This window comes from Acinonyx jubatus, chromosome B3 (genome assembly GCF_027475565.1).
Source record: "Acinonyx jubatus isolate Ajub_Pintada_27869175 chromosome B3, VMU_Ajub_asm_v1.0, whole genome shotgun sequence".
NCBI lineage: Eukaryota > Metazoa > Chordata > Mammalia > Carnivora > Felidae > Acinonyx > Acinonyx jubatus.
In genome coordinates, this window is record NC_069386.1 from 70,219,103 (window position 1) to 70,236,081 (window position 16,979).

Consider the following 16,979-nt stretch of genomic DNA (forward strand, 5'->3'; position numbering starts at 1 on the left):
GGTTGGAGCCTACTGGGGGACACCCAGTTCTGCTCAGGGAGCTCAGATTGCCCATGAACTCGAACTAGAGAGAGGAAAGCAGAAGGCAAAAGAAGCAACCAGGAGGCACTTAATTTCTTGTGTGCAAGGAGGGATCCGGTTGGGGTAGGGTGGAGGTGGCGGGGTGGAGGGGAGATGACCCACCAGACAGCCGGGCTTGGCTGGAATGGGGTGCTGCTGATGAGGCGTCTAAGAAGACCCCGCCTCTGACCTTGGACCGTCCAGGACTCTTCCTTCGCGGACCCCAGCCTTCTACCCCCATTTCCCCGCCTGGGTCTACATCCATCAAATGCTCTCGACACCCTATTTCCAAGCAACTTCTCTAGAACTTTTCTGTTCATCGTCCCCCAACCGTGGCAGCGAGGGCGGGAGCTAGCGGGACACTCGCCCCGTGAAGATCCAGTGAAGAACAATTTTGCCTCTCTCGGCGCACCCCCAGCCCCCGACCCTCAAGCCACCAAGTCTCGGAAAACCCTCAGGCAAGGAAAGGCAACAGGAGGTGGGTGGGGGAGGGGCCCTTGAAGTTCGGAAACAGATTCCTGGGAGAATTTCTGGTTCTGAAGACCCAGAAATGGCCAATCAGAAACCGCAAAGAATAGAGCTAAGGCAGAATCCAGGGCCTTGAGCCGGGTAGAGTTCATGTACAGGTACAAGATCCCACTTTGGGTCAGCAGACCGCAGGTATCACTCATGAAACTTTTATCTAGATTTCTCTCTGCTCCTTTTAAAAGAAATTGAACGGAGCTAGGGGCGCTTGCACCCAAGGGAAGCCCCGAACCCACCCCTTCCTGGGCTGGGGACGCTCCTGGAACACAACCTCCCTTGGTGGGGTGGGGGTGGGGGGTCATTTTGGTCCCTGCGTAAGGGAAATAGTTCCGATACTACAGCAGTGCGGTAGTTACTGACCCAGAAGGCCGCACCTCGACCCAATCTCTCCATTCTGACTGAATCTGCAGGAGGAGGCGACCAAGGAGTTCCCTGGAATTCTGTGTTAGGCTGGCCAGATCTGTGAATCAAAGGGCGCTTCCTCCTGGACCTGAACTCAGACTCCATTTGCACTCAGGCTCACAGCCACAGACCAACGACGCAACGGCAAGGAGGACCTTATTCAATCTTCTCTAATCACGGGCAATAAGTCGCCGGCGGGATTTTTTTTTTTTTCCTGCGTCTTATTGCCTAGGTTACAGAAAAGGTAAAAATCTTCTAAGGACATTCACTGTAATGATCGTTGACTAGTTTATGTTTCACTTCACAGGCGTGTGAGAACACGATGACTCCTCTCTTGTTCAGATCCGCAGGGTTGAACGAAAACCCTGCGGGGAAGTCCACTAACCGAGAAGAAAACTCCAAATTTTGAGCTCATATGCTGGATAGGTACATAACTTAAAGGTTAAAAAAAAGCTCCATAAGCCAAGCGGTAGTGTGGCCGAGCGGTCTAAGGCGCTGGATTTAGGCTCCAGTCTCTTCGGAGGCGTGGGTTCGAATCCCACCACTGCCATAAGTGTGTTTTAATCTAGCTACAAGCCCCAAGCTCTTCGGCCCTGAAAAAAAAGTTACGTAACAATAACTCATAGTAATTCCTGTTCTCCGTTCTTCCGTACTTCATCCACCGGACACTGATTTCTATGTTTGCGATCAAACCACCTCGTTTTACTACACGATAATCTCCCACTTCGAGCTCCTCTAACATTCCCTTCCAGGTTGTATTTGCACCCGACTTACCCCTTGTCAAGGCTTTTGCACTGCTTTTGTGTTCCCTCACTCAGCAACTCTTTTGGTCTCACTCTTGTAAAATCCACATTCGCGCTGATTCATTCTTTTGACCCGGTTTAGGCATCATCGGGTCAGGAACACTTCCCAGAAATTGTGTGGTTGCCCCCATCAGCCTACTGCTGACACTGGTTTAAGAGCTGCAGCTCTATACTCCGAAAATAACCTGCACAGATCCGATTTGGATTTTAATCACATTACTTTTGTAATTGAGTATGATGAATGAATGAGAAAACCAATACTTACCAGGCTTCAAGCTTTCACTCAGGCTTGATTGCTTCATGGGGGTGGGGTTGGATAGGTAAACAGTTATTTTGAATTTCATTTGCAGGTGGGTTTCTGATTCCAAAACACTTCCAAGCTGATTCTTGGCTGACTCCTTGCATCCGGCCCAGGGAGTGTGTGCTGTGAATGGTGTTGACTTAGCCACTCCCCTGTCCTTCCAAATGAATCTACTTATCTTGGAGACTACTTAGATTTGGAGACTAAACCACTCAACTGCAAGAACTGTGCAGCACCTGATTCAGTGTGGGAAAGAGAAGATACGCTCGGGGACTACTTAGTGGTGTCTTCTCAAAAGGGCTGTCCCACTGCACTTTTCAGCCATGACAGTTCCTATTTCCTAACAGTAGTACTCCTGGATTTGGGCAGGCTGCTCCCCTCAAGAAGGAAATCCCCTGCAATTTCCCAGCACTGTCATGAAGAATGAATGAAATAAATGGAGGAGGGAACTAGGACTCTGCAAGAATCAAGGTCTTGGGGCTTTTCATGCTACATTTTTATTGTGTCTTTTTTTATTATTATTACTTTCCCTCTCCCCATTCAAATCCTCTTCCATGTTTCCTAGGCCACCTTCATGTCACTTTGATGACTCCTCTTTGATGTTCACTTCCTTTTCACCCACCTCTCACCAAGAAATATCTTGGCCACCTGAGGTTTTCACAAAAGAGGCCATATTTTTCTCAGAAATTGAGAGATTTCTCTCTTACCCATGCAAGGCTACAGAGGCAAGGCAGTTGTCCACAAGCCAAAAAGCAGGGCTTTGTCAGACACCATGTGTTGGCCCCTGGATCTGGGACTTCCCAGTCTCCAGAACTGTGAGCGATACATTTTTGGTTTAAGCCACCCAGTCTATGGTACTTTTGTTATAGCAGTCTGAACTATGACTAGCAGTTTTAGGTGTATAGCAAAATCGAGTAAGAAAATACAGAGTTTCTATGTACCTTCTCTCCTCTCTGCCCACCCCACAGCCTCCTTACCATCAACATTCTGCACTAGTGAGATTTGTTACAGTGAATGAACTAACAATTACACATCATTATCAACTAAAGTCCATAGTTTATGATGTGGGAAACAAAGGCAAATGAAAAATTAAATTCCTTTACTGCCTATAGCCCACTGACAAAGCCTTGAAACAGGCAGAGTGACCTTCCTCTGAGGCTCAGCTGCCTCAATGATGACACTTTGCTAAGGGCAAAAGGCAATCTTAGCTTAACATTTTCCCAACCCCTCAGGATCCTGTATGTCTACTTTAACATATAAAAATCCCTTTGGAAGCTTCCTTTGTATCTTACGCCCCCCCCCCCCCACTCTCAAGATATATGTTGGCAATCATACTCCAAGCTTATGGCCTCCTGATATACATCTGAAGGGTATCATGACTGAGTTTTTACTAAACAGTAATAAATGATCTTTTCCCAACAACAGGCAGCCCCCTCAGGATCCTGAAAACCTTGTTTCCAAAACACCTTAGAGACTTAGGCTATCCCTAAACTCTCCCAATCTGAAGGTATATAATCAGTCACCCATCACAACCCCAGTGCAGCTCTTTCTGCCCATGGGTCCTGTCCCTGTGCTTTAATAAAACCACCTTTTTGCACTGAAGACATCTCAAGAATTGTCTCTTGGCCATAGGCTCTGAACCCCAACATTTCCACATCAGTTTACACTAGGATTTACTCTTTGTATTATACACTCCACGAGTTTTGACAAATGTGTAATGACATATATCCACCAGTACACTGTAGTATCATACACAATAGTTTCACTGCCTTAAAAATTGTGTTCTGCCAATGCACCCCTCCTTTCTTTCAACCATTGGCAGCCACTTTTACTGTCTCCATAATTTTGCATTTTCCAGAATGTCATATACTTGGAATCATGCAGTATGAAGCCTTTTCAGATTGGCTTCTCTCACTTAGTGAATGTGCATTTAAAGTTTCTCCATATCATTTCATGGCTTAATGTCCCATTTCTTCTTAGTGCTGAATATTCCATTTGTATCAATGTACCATAGTTTATTTACCTAATCACCTGTCAGAGGACATCTTTATTACTTCCAAGTTTTGGCATAAAGCTGCTATAAACATAAATGGGCAAGTTTCTGTGTGGGCATAGTTTTCTACCATTGGGGGTAGTAGTTACCTAGGAACATGATTCCTGGATTGTATGATAACAGTATGTCTAGTTTTATAAGAAAATGCCAAAATGTCTTCCACAGTGACACAGAGTATGTTTAAACTTCGTTTTGTAAGATTAAAACACTGTTTTTTATTAATGTAATGTATACACGTAATATATTTTGAAAAAATACATAAAAATATAAAGATACAAATCACCCACAAATAACTATTTTGCCATATATCCTTTTTTCATGTATGAATGATAAATTTCTAAGAGTAGAATAGAATACTTGATCAAACATTATCTTTTTAAGGTTCCTGATTTACTTTTTTTTAAGATTAAAAAAAATTTTTTAAGTAATCTCTACATCCAACATGGGGCTTGAAGTCACCCCAAGACACCCCAAGGTTCCTGATTTATAACTCCCAATGTCCTCCAGAAAGTAGTACCATTCTACAAGAAAGTCCTCACTGCATCTTGGTCAGTATTACATATTAGTCAACATTTTCTGATTTGGTGATGAAACAATATCCTCTTGTTTAAATTAGTATTTCTTTCTTATTAATGAAAGAACATCTCCATGTGCATATTTATATTTAGTCTTTTGCATTGCTCACTCTCTATTGTGTATTTACCTTTTCCAAAGGCAGACTTTCTAATATATTTCTCCTTAAGCCCTGATTTGCCTAGTATGCATTATTTGCGCTTATGAAAAAATATAAGTATCTGGTGAGGTGGAGCGCAGTTACCCCAATATTTCATCAACGTAAACTGGTTCTAAAGATTAGAAGGTAACAGATTCAAATCTAATATGAAAGCCATTAGTTCACATTTCCCGAGTGAACCACATCTACTCCATGATCATAAAGATAAGTGAAATTAGGTTTCTTGGCAGGCGGAAAGCTCTTCTCTTGTTGCCTGAAAATAGAATCAAAAGAAACCGGAGGGCAAAAGTTTCAGGAAGTTTGAGTACGGGCTTACATCAAAACAGCAAGCACCTCCTTCGAGCCGGAGTCGAACCAGCGACCTAAGGATAACAGCAGACGTCGTTCCTCTACAGTCCTCCGCTCTACCAACTGAGCTATTGAAGGGTGCGACTTCTGGGCGTTACTGTAGATTTTTGTGGATATAGTACCAGCTAGTGAGAAGTCTGGCTTCTTTGAATTTGAGATTCAGACTAAGACTGAAGCTCGTCAAGTCCCCCGAGAGTCGAATCTATAATAAATCGAATCCCAGGAGTAGCCTGGGGCGTAGGAAGCAGACTCTGAGTCGGAGAAAGTGAGTATAGAAGCAGAGCAGAAGCCCGATTGGGGTTTATCTACCTAGTTTCTGGCCTAAGCTGGCCGATTAACCCACGAACCAGTTCTCCAGGAGCGCAGGAGAAACTGGGCGCCCGGCTGGTGCACTTGGGAGGTGTGCCGGACTCCACGCCGCCGGGGGTCACTGCTATCAATGGGCCCGAGCTGATTTGCTCTCTTCCTCAAATACGGAGGTGTGGACTCCACCAACGCATCCAGTCTTCTAGCAGAAACTTGAGGAATCTGGTTCCTCTCCTACTTACCGAAAGGTACACACACACATTGTCTTTTCCTTGGGATCCCAGGAGCTCCGGTTCTATAACCCTCCGTCCCAGATCTCCAGGATCTGATTTTACCAAAAAGATTACACAGTGCTTCCCCCCCCCCTTCCCCCATCAAGACTGGGTCAAGAAGTAGACAAAAACGGAGAATGACGTTGTGGGAAAACAAGCACCCGCCTAAGGCTCCAGCGAGATTTGAACTCGCGACCCCTGGTTTACAAGACCAGTGCTCTAACCCCTGAGCTATGGAGCCGCCCTACAGGTCCATTTTTACCGTTGTATCCCTTGTTTTAAAAACTGCAGCCAAACTGGCTTTTACATCTAAACAAAATTTAATAGATAAATCTAAATGAAAACAAATTCGTTTTGAAGGAAGCATCTTCAAACAAGAGAATGACTAAGAAACATGTTCCTGACTAGGCCTAAACTCGAATGTAGGTCTCTAGAAGACCACCGGTAGAGCCCATAGCACAGGCTCCTCAGCCTCAGTCCTAACAAGTCACTGAGCTCCGCCAACACCCGGGCTTCCAGTGAGCCCTGGGGTAAAGTGGGGTAGGTTGAGGGCTCCTTACAGAAGAGGATGCAAGATATGTCCGCGACCTCATGTCTCCCATCTGCTTGGACTCATAAAACTTTTTTTTTTTTTTTTTTTGATGGAGATGGTTTTCTCTAAGCACAGTTCATACCCTTCGGACCCTCAGAATTTGGGGACCGCCACAGTGAAGGCGCCAAGGCATCCAGACATCCCTCGCCCCCTCCCCAAGCCTTTCAGCGGAATCAGACCCCGCCACAGTCTATCTGGACCTGAGACTCCTCCAGGTTTCCTGAAGCAGACGCTGGCTAAAAGAGTGTAACCCTCTCCTCGGTCCTTTAACGTTCTTCGCTAACAACGTGGACTCCCCCGAGGCAGCTTCTCTCTGGGCCTCCAGGCTCTCCTGAAGTCCAGAACAAATACAAAGTGGAGACTCATGAAAGGATCGGAAAGGGAACGCTCCTTTTTTCCTTTTCTCTCCTCTGGTCTCAGCCCGCCCAGGAGTCTGGGGCCTGATTCAGGAGATTCAGTAGCTATTTACCCAGTGTGCCAGAAATGTGCTCAGCACAGGGTAGACAGTGTGACCAGGGCAGACAAGCTAGAGCCCAAGAACATCGTTCCCTTTGCAGAAAGCACTGCAGAGCAAGGACAATGCCCTCCCTTCCCTTTCCACACACCATCTTCTGGGTGATAGAGAAGCAGGAGGGTCCAGCCTTCTCAAAAAGACGGTATGGAAAGGACAACTCTTCCCCAAGGTCACCTTATGCCCACCCTTGAAGGGTGCCTTAAATGTAGACCTAAAACACAACGTTTATTAAATAAAACTGAAAGGAACAAGCAAAAGCAAGCTCAGGGGACTAAAGCAGTAGTTTTGGGATTTGACTCCAAGGGGGGGCATAGTGTCGAGCTCCTCTGTTGGTCCTGGAGGTAACCTTTGCCTCTTAGTGAACTCGGTGGTTCCTATTTTTACTGTGTCCTTACACCCCGGTGCGCCTGCGATGGTTCTGGTCCTAACCCTGTAAGCAACCAGACCCCACCTCAGGAGGGTCCGCGGACAGACTCGCAGCTCAGCCTGAGCTCCATAATGAACATTCCTATCTCTGGGACGCTGTGGCTCAGATTCCTTCGAATGCGCTCATTGATATTCTTGGGGTCTGGAAAAAAATCAGTGGGCTTACGAGAAGTGTCAAAAACGGTCCAGTAGTGTGATGCAACAAACGAGGATGAATGATCATTTCAAGAGAGGAAAGCCCACCCTCAGGGCTGGCTCGTTGGTCTAGTGGTATGATTCTCGCTTTGGGTGCGAGAGGTCCCGGGTTCAAATCCCGGACGAGCCCTGTTCTTTTTGCTTTTTTTTCCTTCTCTTCCCCGTCCTTTTAGAGCCAAATACAGCTAATACAACCCAAGCTTAAGTCCACCTAGGCTGAGGTCCGTTCCAACATGGACCTGTTTCGAGATCAGCTTGCGAGCAAGTTGGACACTTCTGTGGACCGATGCAAGGACAATGAAGATGCTACGGTGAGCCAAGGGCTTCGTGAGATAGGGGTGCCCCAGTCTGGCTCTGACAGGCTCTTTTGTCAGGAGTAGCTTGCTCCGGCAGTGTTTAGCGAGGCACATTTCGCGGGAAAAACTCGTGCAATTCTCACTAGAGCATTTCACACGGAAGAGAGTGGTACCTGGAGGTGTGCTGGGATCACAATGCCGGGCCAGAACCCTCTTCCTGGGGCCACTGGTCCCCTGCAGTGATCCCTGGGCGGTGCGGAATCTAGCACCCGCCTGGGAGCAGCCGCGCGGTCAGGAGCGTGGCTGCGCTCCTGGTTGCGGACACCGTCTGCTGCACAGTCACAAGTGCCCTGGAAATCTTCCCAATAATGCAAAGTTGCGGCCTGGGGACCCTTGGGCTCCAAAGGCTCAGACATCCATTCTATTCAAAGAGAGCACAACTGAATTTTTTCCAAGACTCAGTATAACCTAGTGATAGTAGTCTTGCCATTTCTAGCAAGAATCCACGAGCCCCGTTGGTATTCTTTGATTGCTTACCTGGAAAGCCAGCCGGCTGTAGTGTGAGGTGTCTACCTGAAACCTTAGAGTATGGTTGATTCCGGCTTGTAGAAGTGGCCCAAACCTGTGAACTGTTGGAATGATAGGCCTTCAAACCTACTTATCTTCCCAAACTGCTTGTACACTGGGAATCTTTGAGTTTCTGACTGACTCCATCATATTTGTCCTTTCCGGAGTTGTTAGGTTATGTGGCCAGGCAAGAATAAAGAGTTTTGTGATTGGTTATTGGATGACGGGAAAACAAAGAGTAGAATTTTCCAGGATGCTCTGACTTCCAGTTGGTTGTCCCGTCAGAAATGCGATACACCTAGCCTGGGCTTTGTTGTGTTTGATGTATTTGCTACCGGGGAGATGCACAGTAGGAATCTGGATATAAAGGCATGGGGTTCCAGAGAAAGATTCAAACTAAAGGAAGGAATTTTAGGAATTAAAAACATCGTAATTGTATATATGGTGACAGGTGGTAGCTACGTTTGTGGTGAGCACAATATAATGTATAGAGTTATTGAATCACTGTGTTGTACACCTGAAACTAATGTAATATTGGGTTTCAACTATACTTCAATTGAACACGCACACACATACACACGGTGGCGGTTAATGTTGCTTTGGCTAAAAATGTGCAGGGAAGAGCATTCGCAGAGAAAGAATTTAAGAACCAGCCCTGGTGATCATCAGTGTTTAAAAAGTTGGGAATGGAATCCAGTGAGTAGAAGAACTAGAGAAGGAAACCTCCTGACAGTCACTTGTTCTGACAGCTGATTTGGTTACTCAGGGGCTGTTGACAGGCTTTACCAGCATTTAAAACAGAAAGTATAGGGAAGATGACAGAGCTGGGTGGGTTGAAGAATGAGGGGGAAAGTGTGGCCATGTAGGTAAAGAATTCTTTGTAGGAGCTTGGCTGTGAAGGGGAAGACCTAGTCCTTTCACATGTTTGGCTCAAAGGTCTTAGGGGTAGTTCATGATTATTTAGTGAGTCCTTGTCTTTCCCTGCCCTTAAAGGTTCCTTGGGTTATTAAGAACTTGTAAGGACTTTTAAGACCAGCACACATGAAAGTGGCACTACTACTGCTCCTATTACTGTGTAGAAGGCAGGAATACTGGTTGGGCTGACAATCAAGACAGGAAGAACTCAGCAGCACTGGAACAAAGGCAGAAAGGAGCAAATTAAAGGGAGATGATAGCTCACAGCCTGAGGAGGAAGGTAAAAGAAGGAAAGTCAGTTCTGAAAAAGCAGAAATAGGTGTAAGATGATCTTAGGTGGGAGAGAAGTGCGGGTTTCAGAACCCAAATAATGGTTATATTAACTGAGGTTCCTAACAGTCTAAGTCTGCTTTTCATTGTTTATCTGTTTACTCTTAGAGTCCTGATTGCTTGTGTTTTATAATATAACTGCCTTTTAAAAAAAATAATATTGATTTGTGGGAGCTGGTGTGGGCCTTTAGTACTCTCCACTATTATGAACATGACCTGTCCCGCTTGAATCATACAAAAGGGTCCACAGCAAATCACCAGTGAGCATGACTATTTGATACATATTTAACCCTTATGTAATCTGTGCTTTCAAAAAACAATGTGATGAGATTTTGCTGTGTTCCAAATTATCAGGTACTCTTCTTATTGGCAAGAAAACAAACTCAGGTATGACCCAGTTTCTGTCTTCATTTTTAAAAATAATGGGGATACAGGGAAAATGGGGGCTGATTACCAGAGAAAATGTATCAGGATTCAAAGTGGAATCACTATAAGTGATGAAGCATAAGATCCATTATAAGAATTATTGATATAATTTATCCACTTAAAACACACAAATGTGGTTTTTTACATATTTGCATATTTTCAGATTAATGTAATCAATTTTACAGCATTTTTGTCACTCCCAAAAAACCCCATTATACCCAATTAAAAGTCACTCCTCATTTCCTCCCATCCCTCTCCTGCAGCCCAGGGCAACTACTAATCTACTTTCTCTCTATACAGATTTGCCTATTCTGGATACTTTAGGTGAGTGGAATCATACAATGTATAGTCTTTTATGACTGGCTTCTTTCACTTAGCATTAAGTTTTTAAGATTCATCCATGTTGTAGCATGTATCAATACTTCATTCCTTTTTGTGAAGCAATATTCTGTTGTATGGATATACCACGTTTTATGTATCCATTCATCAGTTGATGGGCACTTGAGTTGTTTCCACTTTTGGCATTATAATGCCGCTATGAATGTCATGTCCAAGTTTTTGTGTGGACACAAAAATTTTCATTTCTCCTGGGCATATACCTAGAAGTGGAATTGATGAGTCATATGTAACACTATGCTTAAACTTTTGAGGAGCTGCCATATTGTTTTCTAACGTGGGAATTTACATTCCCAATTTATGAGTGTTCCAATTTTTCACATCTTCATCAGTACTTATTATTATGTCTTTTCCATTATAACCATCTTAGCAGGTAGGAAGTGGTCCCTCACTGTGGTTTCATTTGACTTCCCTCATGACTAATAATGCTGAGTTTCATGTATTTATTGACTATTTGTATAAATTCCTTGGAGAAATGTCTCTTCATATCGTTTTGAGGTTTATATTTATACTGCCTTTGAACATTAAAAATATTAAAATATTAAAAATTTTAAAAACATTAAAAGTATTTGTGTCATCTGGGAAAATGGGAATAATGTTATATTAATGTATTAGTTTGCAGTGTCCCAGATGACACAAATATTTTTAATGTTTTTTTATAATCCTTATTTTTTTAATTAAGTTTTTGTTTTAACTCCAGTGTAGTTAACATACAGTGTTATATTAGTTTCAGGTGTACAATATAGTGATTCAACAATTCTGTACATCACTCAGTGCTTATTACAAGTGCACTCCTTAATCCCCATCACCTATTTCACCCATCGCCCCACCCACCTGCCCTCTGGTAACCCCAGATGACACAAATTTTATGTAGCAAGGAAGAGCTTCCGTTGAGAATTTTCAAGGATGACTTTTTCCTAGAGGCAGAAAAATTTGTTGATTGCTGCAAGGGAAATTTTTTCTAGTCTACTGTTAATAACCCTCTAAGGGCTCTAGCTACATGTGAGAGGTTCAGTTTCTAATAGTCACTGGAGTGGGCTGAGTGTGGGAATGAGTGCTAACACTCAAGCTGCTGGATACTTGAGTTCAGCATCTCTCTCAGGGCTGTGGCTATCATCTGCTCATGAGTCTTTAATTCATTCAGCAAATTTTTCTTGGTTACATTCAATGGACCAGGCTCTGTTCTAGGTGTTGGAAATACATTCTTATTTTCAGCGTCCTCTTAATTTGTGATTTCTAGAAATAACTTTACAACTTAGCTAATGTTTAATAGCTTTATTGAAGTGGATACACCTCCAAAACAAAACAAAGTAGCTGGAAATGTGGACAGAAAACCAGGCAAGTTCAGTCCCAGGGAAACCAAAGAACAAAACTATATTCAATACAAGTCCAAGATCAGTTGTGCGAAGTGCTGTTGAGATTAAGATGAAGAGTAAAAAACTCATGGGGCACCTTGGTGGCTCAGTTGGTTAAGTGTCTAACTTTGGCTCAGGTCATGATCTTCATGATCTTCATGATCTCCATGATCTTGTAGTTTGTGAGTTCAAGCCCTGCATGGGGCTCTGTGCTGACAGCTCAGAGCCTGGAGCCTACTTCAGATTCTGTGTCTCACTCTCTCCCTGCCTCTCATTCTCTCCCACCTCCCCCCACCACAACCCGCTCAAAACTAAACATTAGAAAAAAAAATTTTTTTAAGAGTAAAAAATTCCTATGGAACAGGAACTTGTAAAGTAAGATTGAAAAAATAAAATCACAGATCGCTCCCTAGTACAATTTTTATTGTGATATTTCCATTCTTAATCACATTCAATTACCTAATATTTGTTCTTATGCTTTGTTAGTAAAATGTCATTTTGTCAGACCCACTTTTAAATTTTACAATGGTCTATTATATTTTGACCCACAGTCATATATATATTACTTTTATTTTATTTTTATTTATTAATATAATTTTATTATATATTATAATATTTATACCTATATAGTCTGTGAGTTCCTTGATGGCAGAGATCACATATTTGTACTTCTCCATACCAACTTATTTCCCAGAATATGGTATTCGATAAACTTTTATTGAATTGAGTCCAAAGTCATTTCCTACAATAAAATAATTTTGAAAATAGATGGTTTAACACACTTTATTGCCAAAATATGGGAATGGTTCCTTCCAAAAATATCATAAACTGTGATACGAATTCCTCTCTTTGGTCAGTGTCTGGGATTGGCTGAAGGTTTTTAGGCTTCATGAAATTAGGTAGATTTTAAGGTAATAAATAGTTCATCTGCTCTCTGGGCAGCGCTTCTAGATCACTCCTGAAGAATTCTTTTTCTCTCTCAAATCACTGGTCATTCCTTCCATCCCTTTCGTTTTCACTCAGAAATCTTTGGGGATTGAATTATTTAGTGTGTGTTTGTGTGTATTATTAATAGAACTAGATGAAAGCATTACTATTTCCAGAGCCCACTGAAGCTTTATGGCTATCTCTTTGCATGCTAATGCTCAGCTTGCCAATGTTGAGGTTGATGTGCTGTTTCTATATATACGGTGTCTGTGTATACAAACACACTCTAACATGGAATTAATCCCTATTTAATGAATGACAGCCTCTGAACATTTCTTTAACAAGAAAATACGAGAGGGTAAATCAGTTTTCATATAATTTCCAATGTTGTTTTATAAACCCCTTTATCATCCCCATTCCTTTGCATAATTATTTGTCTCTCAGTCTTCCCCTCTAAAATCAAAGCTGCATGAGGTGAGGAACCATTTCTTGTTCCTCTGAGCATATATCACTATATATGATATATAGCATATGTCAGATGCCTAAAAGACCTTTGCGGAGCAAATGAATAAATAAATGGGAAAAAAATAAGTGAATGAAGAAATAAGTGAATATTTGTCCAAGATTTCCAGGGGTACCACAAATAGGAATCTTCACTCCCTTTCAAATATCTAGTGAAGTACATAAAACGTACCACAAAGTCTGGTTCCTGTCTGGTACAGCAATAGTTGACATTTGTAATTCTTTGATATTAAAGGTCCTTGTCCCAATTCCAATTTTACTAAAAACAAAACAAGACTGAACACAACAGATATAAGGATATAAAAACTGGACAAAGGAAAGGAACACAATCCAGTGAAAAAATGAGTGATATCTTTAAATCATCTTTATAATAAAGTGCAAATTAGAAAACCACATTAAATGCTAATATTCAGGAACTTTCTTTTGGATCTGCTTTTGCAAAGACACTGGGATTACTGTGGGGAAGTGCATAAGTCCCTTACTCAGTTTGCTGTACCTCTTTTCCACCTGACAGTAAATGCAATGTTTTCCATAAAATGTATACAAAAATACACAGGTAATCTATTTTATTTTTATTTATTTTTAAGATTATAAGGAAATTTTTCTTAAAATTCTTGTTTTTCATAAATAACCAAAAGATACTACTGAAAATTTTAATCAGTTTTGAACTTTTGGCAAAGGTCACACAGATCTCCCAAGAATTGGATTAAAACTGTGGATCCTCTTCCCAGACAAATGCATATGAAGTCAAACACATAAAATTTAAATAGTAAGGCAGCTTATAAATTTTCTGAAGTCCATCCCTAGACTCCCTGGTGACCATGGACTTTTAGGTTAAGATCTCACCGGCTGGAGGATCTTAAGATGTAATGATGGTATTGATCATGATATATCAATAATAATATGGGGGTATGTATGAGATAGAATCAAGAAATTTTGCCTGAAGGAGAAGAAGGGTAGACTTGATGACTTTGGAATTCTTTTGGGATTACAGAATTTGGTCATTTGGTGATGTCCATGATAACCACAGGAAAAAGAATGACAACGGAGAAGACTTGGACTTATGACTGGTTATTACATCCCCCTTCACTTTCACTTCACTCCTTCTTACTGAAACTCTTAGGAAGCAAAAGTTCCCCCCCAAAAGCCTGCTACCACTTTCCTAAACATATCCTTCAAAGCTTCCTTGACTCGCTCATTGCGTAAGGCATAGATGAATGGATTCATCAGTGGTGTCACAAATGTTGTTACCACTGTCACTGCCCAGTTAGTATCCACAGAGCCACTCTGTGATGGTCGCACATAAAGAAAAATGGCACTTCCATAGAAGAGGGTCACCACCATCAAGTGGGAGGTACAGGTAGAGAAGGCCCTCTGTCGGCCTGAAACAGAGGGGATGCGCAGGACAGCCAGAACTATGTGACCATAGGACACAGCAGTAATCATCAGTGAGGATACAATGACGAGAAAGGCCAGTACAAAGTCTGTTTCCTCCAGCTTCTCGGTGTCGGTGCGTGCCAGGCGGAGCAGTGGACCACTGTCACAGAAGAAGTGCTGCACCATGGCGTCCTGTTCACAGAAAGGAAGTAAGGCCACAGCCACTGTGGGGCTAAGCACAGGGAAAAGTCCCCCCATCCAGCAGGCCAAGGCCACCCGAAAGCACACAGTGCCATTCATGAGCAAGGGGTAGTGCAGAGGGTGACAGACGGCCAGGTAGCGATCCACAGACATGGCAGCCAACAGCAGGAACTCCGAGGCCCCAAGAAAGAAGTAGAAATAGAACTGGGTAATACATGCAGCAAAGGAAATAGTGTGTTGCCTTGATAGGAAATTGCTCAGCATCTTGGGAATGATGACAGAAGTGAGCAAGATCTCTAGGCAGGACAAGTTACCCAGAAAGAAGTACATAGGAGTCTGCAGGCGAGTGTCAGCTCCTACCATTCCAACAATCAACACGTTGCCTGTTAGAGTCAGCAGATAGACGAGAAGGAAGACAGAAAACAGTTCTGCTTTTGTGCTGTTGAGATTTGGGAAACCTGCCAGGATGAACTCTGTAACACCAATGCTCTGGTTCCCCCCAGGAGCCATGATCTTTCCCACCTGTGCAACAACATGAACATGATCGTGGCGAGGACACGTCATCTCCAGAACAATCCTGAAACTTATTTTATCGTGATATGGCACACACTTCCCCACTTTCTCCAACCACTGTTAAGATCTGAAGAACCTGAGGTCCTCATCTAATTACTTTTAAAGCTGGAGAAGATTTTCCGGAAAGGGTGGCAAAAACTTAGGTATGAAAATGCCAGGAGTCTCCATTCTCAGATCTTAAATAGTGATGCCTCATTATTATAATACTGATATCATTGAGTATATGAGTTGGACAAAAATATCAAAAACTTATTTCATGAAGAATATGATTCCCATTCTACCAGGATCAGGACTTGAGCCAGACTGCCTGGTTTTGAATTCCAGTATCTCCATTTACTAGCCGAGTAGCCTCAGAAAAGTTACTTAACCACTTCTGCGCTCAATTGTAAACCGCTAAAAGAAGTTTTTAAAACGCCTCAGTTATTAGGAGAATACTGATCCCCTTTAGCCATGCAAAGCACGAGACTTGACCTTAAGGCCTTGATTCTCAGCCCTACTATTCTCTGGCACACCGCAGCAGTCCTTGCTCCTAGCAAACAGGAACCTCTTTACTTACAGTGTCTCAATTGTTGGTCCTACCTGAGCAGAAAAATATTTGTGCCTTTTCTCTAGGATAAAGCAATTCTGTGGTCTTTCTCCTTAAGGATTCCATTCAGAGCCTCATCTCCCTCCAGCTTCTATAGAAATTGCCTTACTATCAGTAAAATCATTCAACTTTTGCTCTGTATTGATGATGTATCGGATGCTATATGTGGTGATTCAGAAATAAAGGAGATGTTGTCACTACTCTCATGTAGCTCACTGCCTAATGAGAATGATGGAAAAGTTAATATGTGTCACAGGTGGAATGTCACAGGAAAGAATAGGGTCTATGGGGGCACATGGGAAAAAAATCCAAACAGACTTTAGAGATATAGGAAGTATTTTGGAGAAAGGTGACGCCTAAAATAAATACTAAAAAGTGAGTATGGATTTGATAGGAGAGAAAAGAGATTTTTTAATGGAAAAGGGAAGCATGTGAACATAGTACATCTGGGCCAAAGCACAGGACATAATGCATGGAGTGCAATGAGATAGAACCAGTCACCTCAAAGGGGACTCTTTCTGGCTTTCCACTGAACTGAACCTAACTATACCTTAACTAAGAGGAAGATGAGTCGCAACCTTAAATGTGGAAGGAATCCCTCCTACCTACCCCTGAATGTCCTTGATGTTTCCATGAGGGTGGGGATCACCTTGTAAGGATTCTCTTTCCCTTTTTATGACCCAATGGTCAGCTCCACCCTGGTCCTTTTCATACCCTGTAGTGTGAGGCTAACCATAGCCTGGAGTTCCTAAGGATGGGCAAAGCATTTGGGAAAACAGGCAGCAGTTAGATAATCTGCTTCTTCTCTTGTGTTTTCCTCTTGGGCATAATTCCTCCGATGCTATTCTTCTGCCTTGTAAACAAAGGGGCTTTCTGATCCTGAGGTGGCTGCATCACACTTGTCCCTTTGTATGGCCATGTACAGGTCAGCCATCAGGGCCCACCTTTCCCTCCTTGTAAAAAGAGTGCCTTCTACAA

General features: G+C 42.7%; 2 protein-coding genes, 1 long non-coding RNA gene and 4 other non-coding genes across 12 annotated transcripts in view; 3 read left to right on the forward strand and 4 right to left on the reverse strand.

The window, feature by feature from the left end:
• RNASE11 (ribonuclease A family member 11 (inactive)) overlaps window positions 1–16,979 on the reverse strand; it is a 97,190-nt gene that overhangs the window by 34,059 nt on the left and 46,152 nt on the right. The window contains exon 3 of one of the 6 annotated variants that reach the window (XR_008299261.1): window positions 12,438–12,557. The exons of the other annotated variants lie outside the window; for them this stretch is intronic. The gene's annotated coding sequence lies outside the window, so the exon portion shown is untranslated. Of the gene's footprint in view, window positions 1–12,437; window positions 12,558–16,979 lie in introns of those variants that run through there. 6 annotated transcript variants of the gene reach the window in all.
• LOC128315985 (uncharacterized) lies at window positions 149–2,692 on the forward strand. Its single transcript, XR_008299267.1, has 3 exons — window positions 149–720; window positions 996–1,231; window positions 2,141–2,692. It is a non-coding gene; the product is annotated as an uncharacterized LOC128315985 (long non-coding RNA).
• On the forward strand, window positions 1,456–1,537 carry TRNAL-UAG (transfer RNA leucine (anticodon UAG)). Its single transcript has one exon. It is a non-coding gene; the product is annotated as a tRNA-Leu (tRNA).
• Window positions 5,212–5,303, reverse strand: TRNAY-GUA (transfer RNA tyrosine (anticodon GUA)). The gene is given in 2 exon segments: window positions 5,212–5,247; window positions 5,267–5,303. It is a non-coding gene; the product is annotated as a tRNA-Tyr (tRNA).
• On the reverse strand, window positions 5,972–6,044 carry TRNAT-UGU (transfer RNA threonine (anticodon UGU)). The gene has a single exon. It is a non-coding gene; the product is annotated as a tRNA-Thr (tRNA).
• TRNAP-UGG (transfer RNA proline (anticodon UGG)) lies at window positions 7,589–7,660 on the forward strand. Its single transcript has one exon. It is a non-coding gene; the product is annotated as a tRNA-Pro (tRNA).
• Window positions 13,730–15,764, reverse strand: LOC106971354 (olfactory receptor 6S1). Its single transcript, XM_015068172.3, has one exon. The coding sequence runs from the start codon at window positions 15,404–15,406 to the stop codon at window positions 14,384–14,386; it is 1,023 nt and encodes a 340-aa protein (XP_014923658.2). The 5' UTR covers window positions 15,407–15,764; the 3' UTR covers window positions 13,730–14,383.

What these genes read in the sequence shown, in the direction of transcription:
- LOC106971354 (XM_015068172.3), bottom strand. Translation starts at nt 15,406, where the DNA reads ATGACGTGTCCTCGCCACGATCATGTTCATGTTGTTGCACAGGTGGGA.